Source organism: Hippoglossus stenolepis, chromosome 3 (assembly GCF_022539355.2).
Source record: "Hippoglossus stenolepis isolate QCI-W04-F060 chromosome 3, HSTE1.2, whole genome shotgun sequence".
Lineage (NCBI taxonomy): Eukaryota > Metazoa > Chordata > Actinopteri > Pleuronectiformes > Pleuronectidae > Hippoglossus > Hippoglossus stenolepis.
The window spans coordinates 14,403,695-14,422,033 of NC_061485.1; the positions used below are offsets into that span (position 1 = coordinate 14,403,695).

At 42.5% G+C, this 18,339-nt stretch overlaps 1 protein-coding gene across 1 annotated transcript in view; it reads left to right on the forward strand.

Moving 5' to 3' along the window:
* The window catches only part of bsnb (bassoon (presynaptic cytomatrix protein) b), a 61,372-nt gene that overhangs the window by 5,656 nt on the left and 37,377 nt on the right, over positions 1–18,339 (forward strand). The window contains exons 2-3 of the mRNA XM_035153273.2: positions 178–562; positions 14,776–15,606. Of these exons, the coding sequence (XP_035009164.2) occupies positions 178–562; positions 14,776–15,606 (1,216 nt within the window). The remainder of the gene's footprint in view (positions 1–177; positions 563–14,775; positions 15,607–18,339) is intronic.

An 18,339-nucleotide genomic window follows, 5' to 3' on the forward strand; every position in this document is an offset into this window, starting at 1 on the left:
TGTAAAATTTTATAAGTGGAGCTTAAGATGAGATCAGTTATGATACTATATCATAGTCAAATTAACTGTATTTAAAAAATATATATATTTTAAAACAGTCAAACGTCTTACGAGCTGTCTTGTAGGCCAAGGTCTTGTATTAACCACCTAGTGTGTTGTCTTTATCATCTCTGTTAGACCACCGCCATCAGACCCAGGACCTAAAGCAGGAGTCCAGAGTGGTCACGGGACAGGGGACAGGCTAGCCTCCCACGACACCCCTCAGAATGCCGGACATCCATCAGAGCAGGGCCAGGGTCATGTGGCCAGGAGGAATCTGCAGGTGGACGTGGGCGGCAGCAGGACTGGGAGGTCCCCTTCTGTGTCCCCAGACCGAGGCAGCGTCCCCACCTCTCCTTACTCTGTGCCTCAGATTGCGCCCATGCCCAGCAGCAAACTGTGCCCCGTCTGCAAAACAACCGACCTGACGGGCGCCGGGGACGACAACGTCAACACCTGCACACAGTGCCGCTCCATGGTGTGCAACCAGTGTGGCTTCAACCCCAACCCTCACCTCACAGAGGTAGGTGGTGCTGCTCAACTTCCCGTGGAACTCTTTATTTAGTTTTCACATTTTTACAGAGATTCCTTGATATAGGACCGCCTTCCTAGAAAATGTATAATAATGAACACAATTCACCTTTGTGGCTAAAAATGTCCATTTTCATTTGTAAACTGACACTCGTTTCTTCCATTACGTAAACTCTTTTAAGTCTCAGTTCTGAGTTATGGTTGGTGGTTTTACTTTAGCTCTAGTCTCATAGTATTTTACTCAAACACCAACCAAAAAAGATTGGTCTGAATCTCTGATCCATATAAGCAGAATCTTTGAGTTATGAACACTTACTATCTGCCATGATGCATTCAGATGGAAAACAAAAACATCTAAAACCCTGTGAAAAATATCTGTTGTGCGATCGACCGCACAAACAGGCTCAGAAGGAACTCAGGCATATGTTTTTACAAAGTGGCCAAAGGCTGAAGAGAATAGAAGTGATAGGGTGGTGCTTGTGTAATCAAGCACGTGTTTTCCTAAACGAAATAATAATATTAAAATGTAAATAATTTACATAGCTGTCTGTAGACAACCAGGATATCTTTCAAAGTCCCTGTGATGTCAATCAGACTGACAAACAGGAACAGGGATCTTTGAGCCTCCAGGCTTTGTTTGATGTAACACGTATTTCCCCAGTGTGCAGCTCTAAACATAAACATATATGAGTCATGTCTGGTGCGTCACGCAGACTGATGTTGAATTGTGACAGCCTTTCAATTTACAAGATATGCATTTGCTTTCCTGCCAGCTGTGTCACAGCTCGGCCCACAGCATCCAGAGCAGGTAAAAGAAAAACACGATATCAGTGAATACAGGACTTAACATCTGCAGAGCTTTAATGGAATATGTTAACAGGAATTCACAGACTCCTACAGTGAGTGTGCATTTTTAAGTTTTTAATCAAAGTGGGTGATTCAGGTGCTACATTTGCACTGAGGTTAATATTTCTCATTGACATTTTTGAGTAATGCTGGTGATGACTATTATTTCTGCCTTGGCTGGGACTGGCTCTCAGGCTGAACTGCCTCAGAGCCAGTCACTCTCAGGATGTGAATTAGTCGCATGCATGTCGAGAGTTGTGAACTTCTAGTTTTCGCCTTTTGTTCACCCGGACTGATGGGAGTGTTTAATGATCTTTCATCCCCAAAGACCTGGTTATCACTCTTATTCTTTGCCGAAGTGCTCGCTAATGTATTGGTCACTTCCTGTTTGCTGTCATGAATCTCAGGCCCCTTATCTAGAGCTGGTGCTGTTCCTTTATAGCAGCACAGTGAGGAATCACTGTATGTCCCTCCTCTCTGACGGGAACAACCGGCCAGAACTGCTGCTCCCAAACAAAAGCTTTTTATAACACCGCAACACATCTCCACATCATTCACAATCTAAACACTCATTACTGTTAACAGGTAGCTGAGGAAGCCTATTGCTATTCATCCTAAAATAAATCACATGCCTAATTTGAATTAGGCTATGCTTCACTGTTACTGTGAGTCAAGTGTGGCTGTGTCATCCGTCATAAAGTTTCACATCAACTCCAGTGAGTCATGTTGCAAAGTGCAACCAAGATGGGATCCCAGCTGACCTACAGGTTATCAGAGTAACTGCAGGCCCGGGCAAACTCAAGTATGTAGGGGTACGTGCTTGGTTTCTTACCTAGATGCAAAGATAGACTAATGAGTTTGCATAAGCTTGTGCACCTGTGTTCATGAATGCAGGAGAGGCACAGCGAGTTGGAAAGAGGAAGCTTTAGGAAATGGAAGGACTAGAAGGAAAAGTGTGGAAACAGAGTAAAGAACAGATCATGGCAGCGAGCGAAGGAGAACTTGGCAGTAAAAAGAACAGTGGAGGAGGATGTTGTGGGTATATTTTAGCTCAGCCTTGGTGAGCTTGTCAGATGTTGACAGGGAGAGAGAGACGGAGACACGGAGGGAAAAAACGCTCAGCCTCTGGAGACCTGAAGATTTACCCCCCTAACCTACTTAGCATGGATTGGGCCTTCTGCCTCACTGCAGCGTATCTAACGCAGCCTTATCACTCCCTCTGAAATTGATGATGACCACGCTGTTGCAGATCAAGGTGATGATAACGCCGATGATGACTGGAATTCCGATTACAGTGATGGCGAGGACGGAGCAGGAAAGACAGACAGCTGTGGCAAGAAAGTTGAAATGGAAAGTTTCTCCCAAGTGGAAACCGGGGTGATGATTTAAAGATATATAAGTTTAAACCAAGATCTTAGTCTTTCATCTAATTACAAAAAATATGTTTTTAATATTTTATATTGAGGTGGTCACAGACTTACTGGAATACAGGATTGTGATTGTTGTAATTGTGCTAGTTATTGTATTTTTTCTCATAGGGACAGTCTCTGATTCATTGCAGTTCCAGTGTTCCTCTCTGTTTACAATTCATTTACACACACTGATTGATCTGACCCAGATTACAGGGATAATATGAGCAAAACCTGTTATTGAAGAGGATTTCCACACAAATTACAGAGACAAGTCAGTGCTGATGAAAGTGTTTATAACCGGGAGCGAATCCATATTTTGATCCATCTTCTAATTACAGAAATCTCTGAATAATTCTCACATATCTTAAGAACTCTTTATCGTATTGGCCTCACAGTTGGTATTTGCACTGTTAAGAGCCACTGGAAGTGCAGTGTTGAATTTGGTGGGATTTGGAAATGTGACACATTCAATATTTATAAAATTTGAATAAACAGGCGACCAGTGCTCTTTAGCAGCGGCGGTTGGGATTCATCAACGTAACCGACGGGCAACAACGGCCACGGCAACTGATTCTGCCATTCGAGGTTCTGCGTACTGAGTTGTGCTTCACCCGACTTTGAATAAACAAGTGACCAGCTCTTTGTGCAGCAGCGGTGGCTTCAGGGTTCTGTGGACTGCAGTCGGTCTTTACTTGCTGCGTCTCAATTACTGCAGGTCACTTTTACAGTTTCAGGAAGAAAAGCTGCCACCAGCATCTCCACAGGCCAAATGAACAGCCCATTCCAAACAGGCAGGTGCATTCCAGTCAGCTCGGATGTCGGATAGTCCGACTTTAAATTTCCGAGTTCCGACTTCCAAGCGTTCCAATGCAGGGTGATGGCGCGACGTCAAACGTAAACAAACATGGCTGACCGTGAGAAGCTGATGTTTATTTGGCTCGTGACTGTGACCAGTGCAGCCTTCGTTCATACATAAACAAAGCAGAGAAGAGGAAACGACGCATAAGCCAACAAACACCATTATACATTTTATTTTACAGCACTTTTATACTTGGACACACATTTTACAATAAGAGGGAGAGAACACACGCACCATCACTCAATTTTAGAAAGAAGTAAACAATATTCCAACAGAGGGTAGACGGGCCTCAGTGCTACAAGTTCTTTGTCTCCATGATGTCGCCCTTGTGGTGTGATGTCAGACAACTGCTTCTCTGTGATGTCGGGTTAGATAGCAATTTCTCAGAGTTCACAAGTCGGAACTTGAGGGGCGTTCCATTGCACTTCTTAAAGTAGAAAGTGGGAAAATGCCAACATCCGAGTTGTCTGGAACGCAGCATTAGAACAGGCACTGCAATAGTAGTTTTTTTTCTTTAACAAAAAAATAATATTAATAGTTAAATTTCTCATTAAGAAAACTACTGCTCATGTAGGATTGTTTGAGAGATGATACATTTTTGTGTCAAACAATCTGGTGATGGGACAGCAATTTAGAGAGATGTAAACAGCGAGCAGCAAATGGGAGTTGAATGCCACAGTCTGTTACAGGGCTGTCAATCAAGCGGAGAAGACGAGGATTATTCCGAGATGCAGGTTAAGAATAGAGACGTGTTTGAGGCAATTATACATGTGCGCACATTCAAAATGTCACGGTTTCATAACCGTAATAATTGTAGAAACGACGATATCTAACTATGGTGTCCTGCATCTCGCGAGTCACGTAATTTGAATGTGCGCTGTATCGTGAAATTCCCTCTTGTGAGTCACGTCTTGTGTGTGCGCTTGTTTGTGTGCGAGAGACACTTAACTGAAACGTTAGTTGAGAAGAGGGAACTGACGTAACAGCCTTATTTCCACCAACGCTGACCATAAAACTCCATCGGAGGAGTTCACAGCGAGAGGAGGAATCCTTTTTGCTTCTGTAGTATCGATAATCATGAAAACCGTGAAACCGTGATCTTTCCTCTGACAATAACGGTGGCAGCAAAGTTTCATATCGTGACATCCCTAGTTGTGACGTTTGTAAAACCAAGATAAGAAAGTACCGCTTGGTGTTTGGATAAGAAGCAATAAAGGATGTGTTTGATTTAAAAATGTTGTGATGACAAGAGTCAGAGAAACGAGACAGAGGGGAAGACGGAGACTAAAACACAGACACCGCCACATCTATGCCCCCTCCGACACTTCTCCCACCATCATACATTGGAACATCTGCTTTATAATTGGTCCAATTTCTATTTATAGATCCTACCCTCCTTCTGTCTGCAGTGATGGCCCGGTCCTGAGGAGCCACAGCTAAGCGAGAGAAAGAAAGAGAGGGAGGAGAAGGAGATGTGTGGTTGCAGGGGGAGACAGAAAAAAGTAGAGAGGAGCAGAGAAAAAAAGCATCATCATAAATTAACCATGATAGTGAGAGTGTTCACTCTGACGCTCTGCAACACTGCATTGATTCAGGGCCGCAGTACACATGCGGCTCGGTGCGCTTCTCCCGTAATGAAGGCATCAGCCAAAACACTCAGGAGATGGGTTTAAAATGTTCTTTGAGGAAGTTGTAAAATGATTACTTTTTATTGCTTTTGAGTTCTTTGGAATTATTTCTTTTAAAGGTTATGTAGATGATATTCAATATATTTCCTCTAGATATCGGACCCCAAAAAAACGCTTCGTTGCTCATACATCTGGCCTCCGCAGGCTGCAGGTCACTTATACAGTCTCTGGATGTTTTGCGAAGCCCAGTGAAAGCAGCAGCTAAACGCATAACCATGAAACCATGAACCATGTGAACAGGAGCGCAAAAAACTAAACAAAACAAAAAAAAACAATAGTCACGCTAGCTGCTGTGAAGAATGGTTAAACAGATGTGTCACGTCTTACTCACGTCTTACTCACGTCTTACTGTTTTTTCTGTAAGTGTCTGATCCTCTGAGTGAGCTGCTTTGCTTGGTTAATGTGTGTTTCTAAAGCGTGAAGAAATGAAGTCAGAATATCTCGGATATGAACACTGCCATGTTGCGCCGAGGACGTGATGTTGAGCCAGACGCTGCGCAGTAGCCGCGGTAGCAAAGATCATGCCGATACATTTGCTAAACCAATCACGAGCCAGTTTCTGTTTCTGTCAATCATGATGTTTCACACAGTTTTTACAGCATCAAATCCCATCCAGTAACATCGAGGAGGTGGGGTGTACGACCTAGCTACCAGGAGGCGATCAAGATGCTTTAGCTACACTGTGGGGGAGCTGTTACATCATCCATCTTAATGCAGTCTATGTGTGTAACCCATGGACTATATATAAATAAGGTGCTGTCTCTGGTTTAAGTTGATAGGTGTGTTTAAACAGGGTGTGTGCTCTGAAAAATGTCACACTGCAGAAAAGGGGCAGATATTAGCTTGTCCACCTGGCCTCCAATACAAAGAACAGAGAAGCTCAGATCACGGACAAACACACAGGGAGTGTGACCTCGTCTGCCCAGGGCGCCATTTACTCCACTACATCTTTTAGATGTAGAAAATAGTTGTTGGCTGCTATATCAATATTTGAAATCTCTTTTATATAACCTTTAACCAACAATCCCACAAGCTTAGGAAAACTGAGGAGCACTTTTAACAGATGGCTCCCACACAAAAGACTGTGAAGAAGCACTCCATTAATCTCCTCCTACCCATCCAAAATAAATCAAGTAGGTGGCCACAGCTGACAAGTGCACTAGATAGATTTAGCAAACAAACCAAGAACAGCGATATCTATTTTTGCATCATTTTACATTTGGAAATTTACAGCTGAGATTTGACAAAATAGTGTTTCATTAGTGTGGATACTTTTATTTATAGTTTTATTAGAAATAGATGAAAGTTGCCACCTCTGATAGTTGTATTGTCACTCATCTCACAGTTCCTCTCAGCTTTACAAGGTATTTTACCATCTTTCATGTGAGGGGATCACAGAGACTAACTACACAAGGAAGGCAAGGATGATTGGTGCAGGGCAGGCGACCACAATGGCAGGAGACAGAGGAAGGAAGTAAAGTAACAGACACATAATTTAGGTCATTTCAAAATAAAATGGGGGCAAAAACTGCATTGCATACGTTACATCAGGTGTAGACAGCAGATATCCGAGCCAAGACAACACGAGTTGAACGTTTCGATGCATTTTGGTCAATTTGTTCCCCCTTTAAGGATAAATGTAGAACTTTGAGTGTAACTTCCAGAAATAGTTTTCCACCTACTGGTACTTTCTTCTGTGACTAGTAGCTGGAATGAGTCACTCTGATGTCCAGTCAGTTGAATAATGTATCAGCCCCCTCCTCGTGTAGAAACTGCACATGCACAGCTGTGGAATACACAGTTATGGTAAAACACCATCCTCCATATTGGGGCTTTACTGTTTTCTAATCCCAAGGCCCAAGCTGCTACAATAACAATAACCTGGGAGAACAAGCTGTCCACGGTGTCAGGTGTGGAAACGTTCTGTCACTTTGTCGAAGTGCATTTAAAGGCAGCTTTGTAGGTTGTGAATGTCTCATGTAGGCTACACTAATGATGGGGTTTGGACTTTAACATGTGATCTTCAGCGGTTTACTGACACTGAGAGCTCCTTGATTTCTTCCCATATTCATATTATATGTCTGTTTTTTTTTTTATCTGAAGGATAAATATTAGCTAAATAAAAAATAAATAAAATATAAGCCAAACTGTTGCAACCATATTAGTGAGGGATAAGTCCATTATACCTCAAGGGAAGCCAGAGCCTACTTCCTAATCCTCTCAAATTAATTCAAATATTTAGCATCACACATCCCTAATCCCCGTCTAACTTTGCAACATTTGGCTCAAGAGATTCAGTGGCATTCAGATCCTGGGAAGTGACAGTGTTTTATTTTTTTATGGATCCCTCTCTCATACTGACTTTAGCGTCGTGTGCTCCATGCGAAGGTCCACGTGAGCAGAGAATGACGTCCATCCAACACGGGCGATCTTGTAAAACTTTAAGTAGTGAGTCAGGATGTGATTTCGTGATTTCTCCCTCGTGTTGAGGGAGTGAACGTTTTCTTTAATATTTCACATTCTAGTTCAGACCCCTTGAGGTGGAAAATTTGGGAAAGTCATGCTAACTTTTCCTCTCAACTTTTGTTTTCAGATATTTTTAGAAAACTGAATTGGATCTGCTCTTTAGAGGCTGAGGTGTTTGTCTGTCTAGTGGGTACTGGAATACTGTGAAGAAAATGAATAAATTAAAAACTTATCCTTATTTTGTTTTTGAGACCAAGTGACGGGGTTTAGAGAAAAGGCAGCTTAAGTTTCCGTAAGGACAAAGGGAGCCATAGTTCCTTGGCTGCTCATCAACCACATTTGGTGAGTTCGCAACTGAGGCTGTTCCACTGAAGACGTAATGCCTTATAAGATACAATATTGTACCTATTGTAAATAATTGTTATATGATTGTGATCTCCTGTTGGTATGACATAGATATATGTATTTATATCTATATTATAGAATTTAGAGTAGAAGGGTAAAAGATTTGATAATTTAAACTCTGAAAACATGCACACGCACAGTCTTGTCAATGCCAGAGGTCTGACTTCTTAGATGACACCTAATGATTTGGAGATGATCGGACTCGGTATGAAAGATACCAGTGTGTGGCTGACAGTGTTTTACACAGTGCACTAAACTGTATTCACACACAGGGACTTTAAGGACAAACAGTCTGAACTGGGTCAGAAATCCAGCTGAGACACTACGGCTGAATGTTGCATATACCAAAATATTTTTGCAGTGAGGACTGCCAGAAACTAAATCTGGGACACCGGTTTAATTATTGCCCCATAAATCACCGCATTTAAAGTCTCAGCTCACTATAGAGGGCTGAGCTCTCCTGCAAAGAATCGTAAGAATCATCACATTTTGTCTCTGCCAAACTATAGGCCCACATGTTCATCTTTACTCCATTTATCTAACTTAGCTTCTGCAAGACAGACATTAAAAGCTCACACTGCAACAATATGGTGATTTTGACATTTATTTTGTATGCAAGTCAAGTTAACCTAACTGTATATAGCTCACATTGTTTGTCAGCATCATTATTACACTCTGGCATTGTCTCAAATTGCATAAGTCAGTAAACTCACTACTGTTGTCGCCTGTCACAAAATAATTTCAGACAGAGGAGGGTTGTACCAACTCAAACAAGGCCACTGTGCACTCACCAGAAATGATGATATAACATCTACTGGCTGCTTTTCTGAGCTGACATGAAAAATGTACATTTTAGTTTCTTGTATGTGCATCCTTTGTCATCCAACATGGAAATGACTTTGCCTTTCACTGGCTACTATTTCTCACATTTGAAAATACGTTGTTGGTCCACGGAGGCTGAACAGGAACAAGACAGACCCTTTTTTTAAAAAAAAGGGTTTTTAAGCCATTCTGTTGAAGTGATGCGTGATACTCAAGCATTGGATGTCTTGTCGCTTGCCGGCGCCATTACCATAACGGTTCGTCACCAGGGCGCAATGATTCCTGGGATAGGCTGGGCAGGGAAGGATCCATCCGTTGGAGCCTTTGTTTCTCAGGAATGAAAGGACGCATATGTTGGCCGCATTTGAAGGAGCCTTCAAAATAGGACAGACTAGTTGGGCAGCTGTGAATTGAATTTGAGGCACAGCTTAGAAAAACAGCACAAAATTAAGCCTGAAACATAACATTTGACAGGGATCTGATATCATGCACTACCCCTCTGTACTAATTTCCAGCATCTTTAGTGACGCCACGACCCCCTGCTGTGCCTCACACTGCAGCAGCACACCTGGTGAGAGACAATCACAAAGCAGCGTGAATCTCCCAAATAATCTTCCCCCAAAACTCTGTTTGTCTTACTTGGTTCTGATGAACCTCTGTGCTTCCATGCTTGGCAACATTTCGGAGTAAAACAGATGTGTTATATTGTGTAGTGGTGTGTGTGAAGCTCACGGTGTTTGAGTTGAGGAGAGGCAGAGAGAGAGTAATTGACAGACAGAGAAAAAGAGAGGTACCGAGAGGAATTTCGATGTCTGTTTGGCTCTATTTGTAAGAAATTGATAAACCGTTGCATTCCAAGCATCCCGATCCCCAAACTGCAGTGCTCAGCTGCTGTGCGTACTGCATGATGATACTGCATTGTGATCTCCGAGACAGAGCTCCTCTCTTAGTCTGCTCTCGTGTTCGGCTGAAGTTTGACTCTGTGTTCCTCACCCAGCTTTCCTGGGAATGATGGACCGCATGATGTCTCACACCTGTCAAAAAGTGCACACTGCAGAAGAAGAGGAGGAACACTCTGTGCACCTGTGTGATGTGTACAGTGTTACATCTTCTATCGTGTGTGAGAGTGCGTCTGTCTGTGTGTGTGTGTGTGTGTGTGTGTGTGTGTGTGTGTGTGTGTGTGTGTGTGTGTGTGTGTGTGTGTGTGTGTGTGTCTCCTTAGCTGTCATTTTTTTCCTTTTACGCTTTAAAATTGTGAGTTGTGATCCGGAGTTAAGAGAGGGGCATCATTTCTACAAGCATTTTATTTATGATGTTTCGTTGGTGTTGGGGCCTCTGGTGTAGACAGTAGACACCGTACACAAATTACAGTCCAATGTAAATGTTTCTCCTCACTGAACACAATCTGTGAAACCTTGTGTCTGTGTTTTAGGTCTTGATTTCATTTTGGCTAATCTCTGTCTGCATATGAATTCAGGTAAATTAAAGGGCCAATGTCTGATGCCTTTCGGTCAATATGTTCTGGCTCTGTTGCTCTCCACATGGACTGTTTACCTACGGGCTACCAAAGCCTGCTCAAACATGATGGGCCAAAAGAGAAACTAGATTACTAGTTGATTAATCGATTTGTTGACTGTCATTTATGCAAAAATGCATAAAGTGTTATCTTGTTAAAGCTTCTCAAATGTCTAATGACTATTTGGGGGATTTTAGAACGTGATGGTGTAAGCAAAAAACTAAAATGATAAAAACAAGACATTTGGAGACCTCAGCTTAGGCTTTAGGAAGCTGTGAGTGCAATGGATTGCATTATCTGACATTTAAAGACCAAACAATCAATGGATTAATCGATAAAACGATCAGCACATTCACTGATAATTATAAATAATCTTATCTTAGTTTAGAATCAGCATATAATCCAAATGTATGTATGTGTTTGAAAGGATGCGTTGCTCTCATTACTTGATCCATATCCAAGTCTCTGTGGGTTCTTGCTTCTAAAAGATTCTATTTTTGGCACCGAGTCGTTCTTCTTGGATCCTCAGCGCTCGAGCATCCTGTTGGCAAATGCTGAGTTCTCACATGACTGTGGGATCTGGTCCCAGCTCATGACCTTTGATGTGCATCATACCATTGTTTACACATGTGCACACACGTGTATATATTTGCGTGTATATATCTATCTATATATATATAGATAGATATATACACACATATATCTCATCAAAGATCACTCATCCAAAGCAAAGGCAGGATGATCAAAAATGTATAGATGGAGAGGAGATGGAGAGTGAGCTTGAGGAGTGATGTGATGTGAGAGATGCAGATAAGAAGCGCAAATGAAGATGAGATGAAGAAGAACAAGATGGAGGGTTGCAACGAAGAACTGATGGAGAATGAGGGCAGGAGACGGCGAGCGTGCAGTGCACTTGTTTTTTGCTGATACAGATCAGATTTCATAGAGAACCACATGATTGCCTCATAACAAGGGGGGAGCAGAGAGGAATGAGATGAGGCAGAGGAAAGCAGAGACATGATGGAATTGATAAATAGCTGCTTGCCCTCCCTGCAGCTGATTTCTTTGTTTTTCTGCTTATTTCTTTCCCCCAGAGGTGTTGATATGATTATCCCAACTGTAATTTGGAAAGAAAAAAATATCAAGGACAATAACAATGATTGAAAGAGGAGTTCCCACTTATGAGTCTCTGATTGAATAAGCGCTGTTCTGGTGCTGAGTCGCGTGAGTGCTGGCTCATTTCACCGTCCACGTTACTCAGACTGTCCCCAGGGTTCACCTCTGCCCTCGGCGTCTCAGTTTCCCCTGATTGACAGTGAGAATGATGAAGTCATCACTCCTTATACTGGCAGGGGGCCAGGCACTGGGCTAAAATGCTGCTGAGCCTTTGCCATACGCTGTCACCACTGACTTACTGAATGACTGAGACACACTGTCAGGCAGGGGGAGTTGTTTCTGAGCATTTCACAGCAGCGCCCAGTGACATTTTGAATGAAGGCATTAAGACACATGCACGAGAGATGGAACTCATTGTAATAACCTTTATTTAAGATGTGTTTTGGGTTTTATTTACAAAATAATGCAGACATTTTTGTTTCGATTTTACGTAACAAAAAACATGTTTGATTCTTCTACTCAACTTCTATATATTTCGTTGTATTAGTTTTTTCTTTTTATTTAATGTTATTCATATCAAAGTTTATGGTTAAACTTTATAACACCAAGCCTCGATTACATTCATTTGGGTTTAGATGACGATTCGCTATCGGTATCAGCGTTGGTTCAGGCTCTATTAAAAAGGCTGAAAGACACTGCTCCACTGTCCTGTGTGGTTGAAAATTGAAATATGTCACCGTAGAAATTTAAATTTCTGAACACATACACCTCCACCCGGGATATGCTTACTGTAGGTGTAACCTTTAAATAGTAATGATGTCACATTACTGTGGCTGTGGCTCAGGAGGTAGAGTGGGTCGTCCACTAACCACAAGGTCTGCTGTTCAATCCCATTATGTGTGCCAAAGTGTACTTGGGCTACAGGCATATACTGAAAATCAAATTGCCCCTGATGGCTGTGCCGGTAGTGTATTTTGTAGGTAGAGAAACTGTCTTGTGGATGGGTGAATGGCAAAATCTGTACTGTAAAGCGGTCGTGAAGACTAGAAAAGCACTATATAAATGTATATTGTCCATTCAACCGTGCAAGAATGATTGAAATATTTAGGGAGTGTGAATTTACTCTTGAACACACTAAGCAACCATCCAATAGCATATAGCACAGGAAGTCAGCTGTCTTGGCAAGAGGAAGTCTCTAATCTGCATGATGATTGGTCAAGAGGACGCAATCGCCAGTGAGCACGAAGCCAGACCTACTGCAAATGCAGTTCAGTTCTGTAGGCAGTGACTGTGACGTTTGGAACCAGGTCACTGTGCCTCTGACTGAACCAGCGCAGTCTGATATGTGCTGACAGGATATGATCAACACACAGTACATTTTTACACCACTGCATCAAGGACTTCCGCCACTGGAGGCCAGAGAAATTAGCTGGGTGCTTGACCTCTGCATCATTACCCACTGAATATGAATTTATTTGAGCGGTTCAAATGGCAAATAATTATTGATGAATAATGAAGTGTGACAAAGTGACTCTACAGTCCGATTATCAAGCCACAGATTCGGGTTAAGTTTCTGTTTAAACAGGCTTTGTTCTTTGATTAAAAGTTACAGCACAGTGTAGACTCTAAACTGTGAAGTGGCAGCAGGTATGCTTGTATAAAATGCTTTGATTACAATGTATTCTACAGATAATATAAGGAGCATGTGGCCACTTATAGCCATGTGCCGTAACCAGGGCCTCCGTCTTACTTTCAGCCTTCCTATGTGACAATGTGGATCAGAAAATGGAGACAGAGCAGCAGGAGAATCAAGAGGAGAATGGTGGGAGGATTTCGCGAGGAAGGGAGCGTGTTGTGTAATGAGAGGGAGAGTAAGAGCGAACCAAAATGGGCACACACAGAAGATGTGAGGGAAGATTACAAAACCATGGGCGGCCACTACTTATCGAAGAAGTCTCAAGTTCTTCCCATCTGTTTCATTTTCTGCATGTTTGTTCGTGGGTAAATTATGTTTACCAATAATGCGGCATAAGGATGCTTAAATCCCTCCTCAATGAGATATTTAACATCATTCACTATTGTCGTTTGATTCAATCATTTTCCAAACCCAATTTTTCCTATTCAGATCAGGCTGGAGGCTATCCCAGCATGCATTGGATGAAGGGGGGGTAAGGGAAGGCTGCCAGTCTGTCACATAAACAGACCAACATGCTTATTTTCACACATAGGCAATTTAAAGGTCTTTAGTTAATCTCACTAAGATCTCATTGGACAGTGTAAAGGAAGTGGAACATCCGGCAGAAACCAAAGAGAATGAAAGGAAAAGTCCACAATCAAGGCACTGTATGTGATTCATCATATGAATACTTATTCTCATTTACAAGAGCCCTGTCAGTTAAATGAGTTCAGCAGTTCATCAGTGAAGCATTTCTGCCACCAGAATAATTTTTCATTTTGGGAAATATGCTTAATTGCTTTTTTGCCAGGAGTTATACTAGATGACTGATACCAATCTTGTGTTTGCATAGAAAATATGAGCGCCCGGTTAGCTTAGTTTAGTAGCACACAGAATAGACAGAAAACAAGAGACAGCTAACCGCTAACCTACCTGGCTCTGTCCAAAGATAACAAAGCCCCCAAATCTTAAGGGTTAGGTTTAGCTTTTAAACGCTCACTGAACGCCGGATATTTTCCTGAAATTGTCAGTAGGGGCTGCATGTGAGAACACAAATCTAAGAGTTGGAATCTTTCCTGCTAGCCCCCCTGTGTACTGCCTCTATCCAGACTCCACTCTCGTCTGAACACTGAACATTTTCTTCTAGTTGTGAACGAGCCTGACCAAGACAATCTCCTGGTGCATTCTTCATTTCTGAAAGGCAAATTCCGGGAAATGTCTGGAAACTATTTCTGTGGAGTTCATGTCTGAAAACGGCGTTACAATAAACACTAAATACATAAGTTTATCTCCAATATTTTGAACTATTCCTTTAAATCCCACTCTCTAATTGTCCTAAATACATTGCGAATAATAGCTGTGTGTGGCTTATCGTCATTTTTTGTCTTTTTTCTTCACAGGTGCAAGAGTGGCTCTGTCTGAACTGTCAGATGCAGAGGGCGTTGGGGATGGACATGACCACACCACGCTCCAAGAGTCAGCAACATATACACTCTCCTTCTCATCCAGCCAAACCAGAACTCAAACCCGTAGCTTCGAGTCAGCCTGCAACCCCGACACAGGCCCCTCCTCATTTACAGCCTCCAGCACAGGCTCACCCAGTGCCTGGCCCTATCAAACAGACTGGTCCAGCTGGCCCGAGTCAGCATCAAGTTAAGCTCCCTCCAGGCGCAGTCCCTCTTCCCGGCATGGCAAAGGCCCCATCCCAGCCTGATCTGTCCCGCAACTCTCCTGCCCACCATCCACAGCACCCACGCCAGGACCAGACTCGCAGTGCGGGGAGCTCTCCTTCGCGACAGCCCCCACCTCCAGAGCAGACTTTTGGGAAGTTGTTTGGCTTTGGTGCATCTCTCCTTAACCAAGCCAGCACTCTCATATCTGAGACTACTCAACCCCAACAACAACCCCCAAAACCATCCCCCAAACCAGGAGGACCTCCTGGCCCTGGTCCTGGTCCTGGTCCTGGTCCTGGTCCTGGTCCTGGTCCTGGTCCTGGGGCAAATAAACCCTCAGGACCTCAGGCTGCACAACAAGGGCCTCGTGCCCCTGCTCAGCAGCAACAACAGCATCCTGCTCCACAAGCCTCCAAGCCCAAAGCTTGTTGTCCTCTCTGCAAGACAAACCTCAACATAGGCAACACAGCAGACCAACCCAACTACAACACCTGCACACAGTGCCACTCCCAAGTGTGCAACCTGTGTGGATTCAATCCCACTCCCCACCTAGTCGAGGTAAGACTTTGATTTGATCTGTCTGGCTTTCAGTTGGGTGTAATAAAGCTTCATTTGGTCTGCAACAGCCTGGAGACCATGGATTTCCTAAATGAAATGATTCATTGATGTGTTTCTGTGAAAAATGCTGTGTCACTGTGCAGTTCAGTGGGTTTTGTTATTATCCATTTGTGGCTGCCTGGTCTTGGAGTGAATAAGTGCATTTTACAGAGATTTCTTATGTGCATAAATCAAGTATTTGACTTCAGGGGCCAACATTTGCCTCTGTGTGCTCCGTCTCTGAGGTTCTTTATGATCCTCTTGTTGTATGTCTGCGGTGGTTCTATTGTTTGCTTGGGTCTTTTAAGAAACGTCCCGTCATTTCTCAGAGGGATTAACGCAGTTTTTCCAAAATATTTAATTCAAAGAAGTGCTCAAAAGATGGCCCAGCAGGTTCTGGGTGAAGCCTGTTCACACACACATACAGCTTTCTATAAGCCTGTGGGAAACTTGTCTTTCTTCTCTCTCTGTTTCTTAGTCAGGGTCTGCTCTGCTCTGTCAGGGTCTTTCATGTAGCCAAGTCCAGGCTGTGACTCACCTCATCCATGTGCACTCCACCCTGGAGCTGCGTCCAAATATATAACCAATCTACAGGAAATGGAGCCTAATCAAGTTCAATTTAATGGATAATCTTAGTATTGATTTGTCACATCCAGGGGTCGGCTGAGGGTATATTCCTCCCTTAAGTGCTCCATTGTCATGGTGGGAATCCGGTTAGTAAGAACAGAGACTTGCAGTGACTTCCAGAGCCCAGCAATAACACAGTTTAATTATGCAAATCAAGTCCAATTGAATGATAGCAGTAATAACAGGCTTTCTTCAGAGCGCTGGCTTTTTATGCACACGCCTCGTCTTCCCTGGCATCTGGTTGTCACAGGCGCTAGCACAGGCCGTTCATAGATCGCTATGGAAACAGAGAGATAATTCGTTTGGCAGATGTCCCTCTCATGTTTGGCTGCTGAGGTGCTGAGAGTCCACAACAACTTTTAAGACTGCTGTGTTGCTCTGTGGTCACGAGAATCTCGGGTATTATTATTAGGTGTGATGTGTTTCTGCTCTGCTGGCCACAGGTCGGCAGCTCAATCCAGCATGAGATGCATTCATTCCAAACCTGTGAACAGTTTTTGTTGTCTTTCCATGAGAGCTGTCAGGTGGGTCGCTTCAGGATTGGTGAGAACCCTTTGGACATGGTGTGAGGCTTTGTACTTTGTATCCAGGTTTTTCAGCTTGATTTCCACAGCCTGTTTGGCACATTCATCCTCCTCATCCTCTCCTGATGTCCTCAAACTTTTCTTGTCTCTCTGCGTCTGCTTTTTCTTCTCCTGCTTATTGCAGACAGAATCATGATCATCGCTCCCTTTTCACATAGAGAATGCATGTGCATCATTTCTTCATATTCTTGATTAGGATGATAGAATGGAAAGTCCTTTATGTTTCATCTCACAGGCCCAAAGAACTGAGTTGATTTTGACTTAATTGACGATAATTAATGATGATAATTGATCATTTGATTTAATTGACTTTGTTGATTTATTATTGTCAACTAAGTTTATGAAAACACCAAATTCAACAACACATCATATCTCAATACTTTCTGAAGCACCTACTGTATCCTGTGTGGGGTTTTCAGCCCATTTAATGTTTTAATTGACATTTACTGAAAATGTCAATTACAAAATGAATCAGTAATATAGGCATGATTATTTGCTGTTGCTCGTTCCGCTCACAGAGTTGGTGCAGTATTTACAGCAGTGTGCGTGGGATCAACAAAAGATTTTAATAAGGGACCATGTTCTTCATAATGAAAGAAGAACATGGTAATTCATGCATTTTGAGTAGTTTCTGGGCACCAACGGAGGTCTATCGCAAATCTATGGGAAGCTATAGAAGCTATATGAGGCTTTGGCTTCACAGACTCCACTATGGGAGAGTGGAATTGGTATTTTAATGGACAATAAACCTAGAATTACTGCCTCTACCAACCAGTCAGCTTGCAGTTTACTTCAATTTCTCTCCAGACTCGTCTACAGTATGTAGTCAGACTTTGGAGGAATTTGATGAAAGGTATTTAATGTATTTGCCATATGTTATGACTTTAGAGTGTTTGCCTTTGACCGATTTGAACTTATAAGATGTCATCACTTCAACATTTTATCTTTTTGTCGTAATTGATGAGTGGATATTTTAGTTAAGGACACACACACACACACACACACACACACACACACACAACACACACACACACACACACACACACACACACACACACAAACACAAACACAAACACATCAAAGTGACCTTAGCTTTTTGACCACTCAATTCAAATCAGTTCATCCTTGAGTCCAACTGAATATTTGTGCCATTTGAAAAGAAAATCCCTCAAGGCCGCAGTAAGAAATCACTTTTTTTACCCAGATGCTTATTTTCACTGGGAAAAACAAACCGTAAACAAAGTCTTCAAAGTCCTGTGATGTTCATGGCTCAGGGAAAAGTGATGGTGCAAATCTGGAAAAAAAGGAACGACATAAATGTGCTCCTGATTATGTCTCAAAGTAATTGAAGCATTAAACAAAAATATAAATAGTTTAAGTACAGTTTCTTAACAGGTATGTGGCCACCTTTAGTCTTTTTGGACAGGTTTTGTTTATTGACCATATAAAATCATAACTTTATGATATAAATCTTTTTTTCCCC